General features: G+C 43.4%; 1 protein-coding gene across 1 annotated transcript; it reads left to right on the top strand.

Moving 5' to 3' along the window:
* The first annotated feature begins 234 nt into the window (after positions 1 to 234).
* On the top strand, positions 235 to 9023 carry pcdh11 (protocadherin 11). The gene is made up of 2 exons (XM_084697893.1): positions 235 to 774; positions 6363 to 9023. Exons 1-2 carry the CDS (start codon positions 235 to 237, stop codon positions 9021 to 9023), a joined length of 3201 nt encoding a protein of 1066 aa, XP_084554019.1.
* The last annotated feature ends 376 nt before the right edge of the window (positions 9024 to 9399 follow it).

The following is a 9399-nucleotide window of genomic DNA, read 5'->3' as shown; positions in this document are numbered from 1 at the left end:
GACATTGGAAGGATGCAAGCTTAGAGCTAGTTAGGATGAAAAGGTCAAGTTCAAAACACTCCATTAGGGAAAATAATACTAATTACAGAAGAACCTAGGAATGTCATGTAATTTCTGAGGTGACATGTCTCTCTCTGGCTCTTTCTTACTCTCTCTAAAAATGTCCTTTTTCCTCCAATGTGGTCTTATGACAGAATTGCAGTTTAGAAGACAAGCTTCCCACCCACTTTGATTATGGACTTGGCAAGTTGGGCACATGTGCTGGTGGTCTTGCTCACCTGCCTGGTCTTGCCGTCCTGGGCCCAGGAGAAGGACTACACAGTGAGAGAAGAGCAGCCAGAGAATGTCCGCATTGGTAACCTCCGCCGGGACCTGGACCTGGCCCTCGACCCGGACATCAAGCTATCCTCACCACTGCAGTTCAAGCCAGTCTACAAGACGGGTGACGTGCCTTTGGTGAGGGTGGAGGCCAACACCGGCGAGATCTTCACCACCTCCCATCGCATCGACCGTGAAAAGCTCTGCTCTGGAGTATTCAACGAGAAACGCTGCTACTATGAGATTGAGGTGGCCATCCTGCCTGATGAGATCTTCCAACTGGTCAAAATCCGGTTCCTCATCGAGGACATCAATGACAACGCACCACTATTCCAATCCACGGTCATAAATATATCCATCCCAGAGAACACAGCCATAAACACCCGCTACCCAGTGCCATCAGCCTTTGATCCCGATGTGGGCATTAATGGGATTCAGCACTACGAACTGGTCAAGGTGAGGTTCCATTTTTATTAACCCAACAGAACGAACTGCTCACGGCTTGTTGGAGGGGTTATGCTTAAGTTCAGACACTCATCTTACAGGTCAACCAATTCAGCAACAAGCATTGTATGCAATTAGTAAATATATTGTTTATCCTACTGCAAACGGTGGTCAACTAATTATAACCTTGCCACCATCACAACAGTAAACAGCACATCAGTTGACCAGATAATTTCAGTAAAGATTAAGCTCTTAGCCTCCGTTTGCTGGCTGCTAAACACTTGAAGATGAGGATCATGTTTAAACATGGATTATTTTATGACCCATAAAAGCAATAACCTTTCTCATGTGGAGCTGATTTTGATCATGGATACTTCACTTGACCTACAGTGTGAGCTATGAACCATAGCAGCTACTTTGTAGTTGGACACAGCAACATTGACTATTTTACATTCAATAGATAGTTGTAATTATGAAATAAAATTGCCTTCACAGTACATATTTATGTCCAATTTCCAGAAACAGATTGAATGTTGTGCACAATGTTGATTAGAGGCAATGGAAAGGAATGCACTTCATTATGTTAATAAGTGCCTCATGCAGAAACAGGCAAACTTTACTTCCTTATCTAATTGATGCTCTATTAAAGCACAGTGCAATATTCTCTGTTGTCTAATGAAGTTAGAGTAAACCCCAGAAAGTAGGATGATGTCATGCATTCTCTATTTATAGCCTAGAGAACACTTTTGCGGTAGATAAACAGTTGCAGATGAATTGTAATTTTACTGAGGTGATGTTAAACAAGACGCACGAGAGGTACCTCTTAAAACACAAAGTAGGGTGAGGGGCCACAGTAGCGTAACTGTAAGTATGCATTTACTTTGCAAGTTTCTGAAAAGATTGCATCTCTGGCTTGATTGTTTTTTTGTTCCCAGTGTGAGATGAGAATGACAAGTCTATCACAGTCTATCAGATTACGTTTGCACGGCATGCAAATTACCAGAGTCCTTGCTGCCCATGTCTGCCTTGATTATCATTTTGCATTTTTAAAGAGCCTTTCTCACTGCCAAGACCTCCCCAATGTAACGCTATGAATTGTTCATGCCTGGAAAATGACCAACCAAATGTTCTGCACATTATGGTGATGGTCTGCACTCATTTTCATTGCCCTTTTCACAGTGCAATATTGTCTCAAGCTAGTTTTCTCTCTCATCTTTGCTTTATTTAAACCTCATAGAGACCTGTACAGGGTCTTCACAACCATTGGAAGGCATTGCAGGAGTATATTTTCTAGGATTAGAATATTTAATATCTCATATCTCTAGTCTTCTCTATTTATGGAGGTTCCAAAGATGAATAGTGCTCGGGGTGGTAGAGTACACATGGATGTATATGTTGAACCTCTGGTTCCTACTGTCTTCAGAAGTGAAGAATAAAGGCAACCAGTTTAGTGAAAAGCTTGTGCAAGCATTCCTAGAATAGCTACTGGCCGTTAATCCACCCCTTGGACTATGTTTGTATGGTCCTCTGAGATTTGTCTGACGCTTCAACAGAATAATACTTTGCCCAGTGTTCCTGTTTTGTGCCGGACATGATGCTGAAATGTCTACCATTGTGTGTCACAGTGGGTCAGCTCCCTGCAACCGAAGCCGACTCGGCATGTAGCTAGCTGTCATCATGAAGAGCAGATGACAGTCCTACCTTTTTAAAATCTTTACTTTTACTTTTTATTTTCATCAGGAAGGAACAGACATAATACCGCCAACGTAATGTGTCTGTAGGACACCTAATGGTTCTAATTGCAGATCGAGGGAGTTTTTCTCATTAGCATGAACACTGTTACGTCATCTGAACTGCAGCAGGGGCATTCTAAGAAATGGTCAAGGTCGAGGAAAGTAATACCATGGATGACTGAAGATGGGCCCTCCATTAGGAGATATTTTATCACTTAAAGAGAACCCCTTTACAGGTTCACTCTTATACACCACATGAAGATCTGGCCACGCACTAGGGATGGGGCTATTGACATTTTGTTGTTTGGAGGTTCTAGCTGCCTTCCCAATTGTTTTATTTCCTCTGCTTCAACCTTTTATGAGTTTTCGCTACACGGCATGATGAAACTAAATCCCTTCCCATTTTAAGCTATTTTAGTATCTAGAAAAGGGGTCTGGGTGGGTGTTTTTCAGAATCACCTTGTGTAGATCGATACCCGGCTGTTGGGTGCAGCTTATGGCTCTCAGATAAAGCAGGACATTTTTATTTTGGTTGGGGCGAATTTAGGGGGGAATTTAAACGACAACTCCATTTAGGAAGAGTTTATTCTGTTCTATACCTCTGCTGTTTATCGGAGGGCCAGGTTATTTAAAGCTAGTTGTCAGTTGCAAACATGTACAAAGGACTTCAGAATGGATATATTATGATGGTCCTTGTTAATAGTTTTGAAGCCAGAGTTGCAGTATCTTGTTCATATTTAACTGCCCACAATGAATGCACTCACCCTTCAACTGACTGAAACTGGTATGTTGAATTTGATTAATGTTCTGGATTGTGGGCTGCTTGTGTAGAGACAAAGGGACTTTAAGACACCAAGCTTCCCTGTCAACCATTTCCAGTTTTCAATTGTGTCTCTGATTCTGACACATTATCTTCTTCCAAGGTTTATCAAGAGGAGACAAACAATCCTGTGCTCCTTTTGTTTTTAAGGATGCATCCGATCATGTCCAGTAGAGAGAGAGAGGGAGAGAGAATGAGCAGAGTTCCATCTATGTTGCAAAATGATGTAATAGCCAATGATAAATAGGCACACCAGTTTGAAGGGACATCCACCATCATCAGCATGACTATGACCAGTCATATATTCACCGCTGAATCCCAGTCTCCTCTGAGTTTTAAATAAGGTCATCAACTTCATTCTAAGATGCATCCGCTGATAATTTAGCATTGAAAGTGTCTGCTGAAAGGTTTTTGAGTCATCCTCCTTGCTATCTCTCAACTCTGGCCTTTAACAATTCCTCCTCCTGAGATTCTCCCGAGATTTCACTTCTTTGATGAGATATTTCTTATACACAGACGTCTCATCCATACTGATAGGTATTAGCACACAACTCCTTGAATGTTAAATTATGAAGTTTATATTTAGAGTTCAGAAAGGCTGTTAAAACAGAGGTCAAAGATTCAGCTATGTTTTAATCTGCTCTCGTTATCCATTTAGAGTGAATCATCATCACCTGACCTCAGGGCTAGTGATTCATATTCTTATTTTGCCATTTCTTAGACTGGACTTAACATCACAACATAAATGCCTACTATATATGAGTAGGTATTTATTTGCTTTTGTTCAAATGTAGAAGCCCGAGATACACCTCTCTGGTAATGAAATGTGTTATTGACAAAGTCATAATGCTTAGTGCTGCAAGTGTTGCTCGTTGAGCGATGGAATGGCCCTTATCCAATGTTATTCATATTCAACCTGATAACTGTAAATACAGAATTCAGGTTAAACCTGATTCAGGATGTGTGCAGTCAGACTTTCAAGAAATTACAACATACACCATCTCACACACTATAATGAAGCAAGTAACATTTTTTGTTTCTTGGTTTTTGTTTCCTGTGGTTTTTATTTTAAACTGCTCTGGTTTGTTTCAATCACATTTTGAAACTATACTATAGTAATTATTATTGAGTCCATTTGAGTGATATAATACCACCAACTCTTATAAGTCAGCAATTCAGATATGGTCTGTCCATTCACCAGTAATGTAGACTACTTCATCCAAACACTTACCGTATCATCTTGTTTTTGCAAGACTGATCATAAACTAACCATCACATGATCACTCAGGCAGTGCCAGTTCTATAAAGTAGTCCTGTCACTCACTGTAATGCATCAGTCTGGTGACAACATACATAGCAAGCAATTTCCGACAGTGCAAAATAATTTACATGCTGTTCCTATACATGCTTCCCTCTGCCATATTGGTTTCCATATGCATACAAGAGTGATACTGATTTGAAAACATACTGGGTAGTCTAGGGTACACATTTCGTCCAAATATTCCTTTCACAGTGAAAATGTATGTATCGTAATCTCATTTGATAGCTGTGCCTAGACAGAATAATCTCTTACGACATTATGTGCAGCATGAAGCTTATCTCTTTAAGGAGGATGCTTTTTCTTGTTTCAGCATGAAACTGCTTCTGACTCAAAGAGCTTCAAAGAGCTTCTTTGTTTTGTAATGTGCATGTGTCTCATTCATGGGTCTGATCTCTTTTCGTAGTCCCTTCTCTCTCTCTCTCTCTCTCTCTCTCTCTCTCTCTCTCTCTCTCTCTCTCTCTCTCTCTCTCTCTCTCTCTGTCTCTCGCTTTCTCTCTCTTTCTCTCTGTCTCTCGCTTTCTCTCATTTCCACGTTTCACCTCGCTATATATCTCAAATGTTTCCCTCTTGTTATCTTCCTTCTAAATCAAAGATCGCAGAAAAATATACCAAGTCCCATCTATACCCCATAGTCAATTTGAAATTATAAATATGAAGCAATATTTTTATTACATTTTTTTGGTATGTGTTTGAGGGGGGCAATTACTTTGAACAGTCAGTGCCAGTTTCTCATGGGGATTACATGTGCATTTGTTTTCATTTTCCTCAGGCTTTACACTTCCCTAGATTTAGCCCTCCTTGGGTGAAAGGCTTTTTAAATGTGCAGTCTCGCTCTCTCTTTAATCTATGGTGGTCTCACAGTGCATTTAAAATTGGAGCTTATCTTTACGGCTCTCTTTTCAACTGTCTCTTTCACATATGAACTTGAAATCGTGTAAGCAGTCCCCTCTATTCCAAAGTCGACACAAGATAGGAAGGTAGAATAGAATCTCATTTGACTTAAGTCAGGAAAAGGAACTGAGGAGGCTAGCAGGCTAAAACATTCTTTCATTCCAGCTCTGGAAAAGAACAGCTGGGTGGCAGGGCTAGGTATGCATGCCTCCCAACAAGATGTCAAGCAATATTAGTAAGCAAAGTACACTGTTTTTATGAATATGTGTTTCCTTGTTTAGAAAGATATTTGTTTAGGAGATGATTATGTACTTACGTGGTCCGGATTACTGGAAATGACTGGAAATGATTTGTGAATATGCAACAACAAAGTGCCGAGTTGTATGTAAGCGCCAATCAGCTCTATGGCGAGGCCTAAAATTGTTTACTTTGCTCTCAGCATCTAAAGTTTGCTCAAGTATTTTCTAATAAGTGGATGATCCCCTCAGTTTTTTTCTCAAAGTAAATAAATTAGGGACCTTTTTGGCGTTCTAATGAGATTTTAAAGAACTTTCACCCCAAGCTTTTTTCTGCACTTTGAGCAAACATCTGTTTAAGCTAAAACAAACTAGAGTGTATTTTTTCACTCAAAACATTCAAAACTGCTGTGTTAGCATGGTTGCAGTGTACTAGTTATGTAGCCGGTGAAGCATATGATTCAGGTCCTTTGAATGTGGTCCCATGCAGATAAATAGCCAATTATAGCATTAACATGTTGGAGGTTGTAATGAGCATGTAGTTCTCTAACATGGAATGAAACGCACTAATTATTTCCCCTCATTATCTGTTGTTACAGAGTGTCAGTGAGTTTGGCCTTGACATCATTGAGACCCCGGAGGGCGATAAGTGGCCCCAGCTCATTGTCCAGCAAAGCCTGGACCGGGAGCAGAAGGACACCTTTGTCATGAAGATCAAGGTGGAGGACGGAGGCACTCCACCCAAATCCAGCACAGCAATCCTCCAGGTGACCATCTCCGATGTTAACGATAATCGCCCGGTCTTCAAGGACAGCGAGGTGGAGGTGACCGTCCCGGAGAATGCACCAATGGGGACGTCGGTGACCCAACTCCATGCCACAGATGCCGACCTGGGCTCCAATGCACAGATCCACTTCGCCTTTAGCAACCAGATCGCCGCCTCCACCAAACGTCACTTTGCCATCGATAGCTCCACGGGACTCATCACCGTCAAACAGCCATTGGACCGAGAGATGACCCCAGTCCACAAGCTGATTGTGCTGGCCAGTGACGGGAGCTCCACCCCCTCCAGAGCCACAGTGATCGTTAACGTGACGGACGTTAACGACAATGTTCCCTCCATAGACACCCGCTACATAATGAACCTAGTTAATGGGACTGTTCTGCTGTCCGAGAATGCTCCTCTTAACACAAAAATAGCCCTAATTAGAGTCACAGACAAAGACGCTGATCTGAATGGTAAAGTGACTTGTTACACTGACCATGACGTTCCCTTTCGGTTGAGGCCCGTCTTTAATGACCAATTCTTACTGGAAACTGCTGCCACACTAGACTATGAAACAACCAGGGAATATGCAATTAAGATAGTGGCCTCCGATTCAGGGAAGCCTCCCTTGAACACATCAGCGATGGTTTTAATTAAAATCAAGGATGAAAATGACAACGCGCCCATCTTCCCGCAACCTGAGATACAGCTCTCCATACCAGAGAACAACGACCCCTCCACGCAGTTGATCAAAATCAGCGCTACGGACGCTGATAGCGGACATAATGCCGAGATTATTTATACTCTCGGCCCTGACTCGCCTGACGGGTTTAACGTGGACAGACGATCGGGAGTCCTCTCTGTTGGAAAGCGTCTGGACAGGGAGAAACAGGAGAAGTATTCATTCACTGTCATTGCCAGGGACAACGGCTCCACGTCGCTGCAGAACAATGTCACAGTAAGGTTAATCGTCCAGGACCTTAACGACAACAGCCCTGCGTTCACGCACCCCGAGTACAACTTCTACGTGCCTGAGAACCTGCCTCTCTACGGAACCGTGGGCCTGATCACGGTGACGGACTCGGACGCCGGTGACAACGCGGTCATCACCCTCTCGATTTTGAATGGCAAAGATCATTTCATTATCGACCCCCAGACTGGCGTGATCAAACCCAACATCACGTTCGATAGGGAGCAGCAGAGCTCGTACACGTTCACGGTGAAAGCAGTAGATGGGGGTCAGCCACCTAGCACCTCATATGCAAAGGTCACCATCAACGTCGTCGATGTCAACGACAATCGGCCTGTGTTTGTCATACCCTCCTCCAACTATTCCTATGATTTGGTTCAGTCTACCACCAGTCCTGGGTCTGTGGTCACAAGGGTTTTTGCCATTGATAATGATACAGGCATGAATGCTGAGCTGCAATACAGCATCATTGGGGGCTCCCTGAGAGGGCTTTTTGCCATAGACAAAACCTCTGGTAACATAACACTGCAGGAGAAGATAATTGCAGCAGATCAAGGTCTGCACAGGCTGGTAGTCAAGGTCAAAGATCTAGGCCAGCCAGAGTCATTACATGCCATTGCACTCATTCACCTGTTCGTAAATGAGACTGTGTCTAACGCTACCTTCATCCAGGAACAACTACGGAAGAGCATGGAGACGCCCTTGGACCGCAATGTGGGCGACAATGAGGTGACACCCCAAACCAACGGATATGTCATTGTTGTCATAGCTATCATAGCAGGGACAATGACTGTGGTGCTGGTCATTTTTGTGACGGCCTTGGTGCGCTGTCGCCAGACGCCCCGCCACAAGGTGGTCCAGAAGGGCAAGCAGAGTGGTGAATGGGTGTCGCCCAACCAGGAGAACCGGCAGATCAAGAAGAAGAAGAAGAAAAAGAAGAGGTCCCCCAAGAGCCTCCTGTTGAACTTTGTAACCATCGAAGAATCCAAGCCTGACGACCCAACCCACGAGCACATTAACGGTACCTTAGACCTCCCGGTGGAACTGGAGGAGCAGACGATGGGAAAGTACAACTGGGCCACCACGCCGACCACCTTCAAACCTGACAGTCCGGACTTGGCCAAGCATTACAAGTCTGCCTCTCCCCAACCCACCTTTCAAATCAAACCAGAGACCCCTGTAGCTCCCAAGAAGCACCATGTCATCCAGGAGCTCCCCCTGGACAATACGTTTGTGGTGGGCTGCGACTCACTGTCCAAGTGTTCTTCAACCAGCTCCGACCCTTACAGTGTCTCAGAGTGCAGCTGTCAAGGGGGATTCAAGACCGCGGGCCAAATCAGCACCCGACAGGTAATTCACGACTTCCTTTTTAAACCCACCACCCACCACAATCCCCCCCACTCACACCCCACTTACTGTCCCATGGCTGGTGATATCGAGGGGGGAGGATGGCAGCATGGAGCCAGGGAATTCACCCACACAGACAATCACGTCTACATGAACGTCTTCAGCATTAAATACTGAAAATATGGCCATCAGTACTGTGCATCAGAGAATGCTGAAAATGAGTCCTAATTAGTCATGATTTTCATTTCATTTCAAGTGGTTTATGCAAAATTCACATCTTTAAAATCGACTTAACTCTTAATGTGAAAGAATGTAGGCAAAGATTCTACCTCCTCTTGCAACAACAACAAAAAATACACACTTTAGCTTTCTAGTAAATGTTCTACTTGGAAATTCAGACTACTGGGTGTAGAAAAATGGTGGTAACTATTTAGTTTTTGGTGTGTCTGGCAGTAGACTAACAACATGCCAGAGAGGCAGACGGGTGGTGGCACTTGTGATGCTAATTGAACTCTGCTCAGCTGTATTTGAGGTCAGAGAGGATTAAAGAAAT

The sequence above is a fragment of the Hypomesus nipponensis genome, chromosome 1 (genome assembly GCF_054491055.1).
Source record: "Hypomesus nipponensis isolate SF chromosome 1, ASM5449105v1, whole genome shotgun sequence".
NCBI lineage: Eukaryota > Metazoa > Chordata > Actinopteri > Osmeriformes > Osmeridae > Hypomesus > Hypomesus nipponensis.
This window is presented reverse-complemented; position numbering and strand designations above follow the sequence as displayed.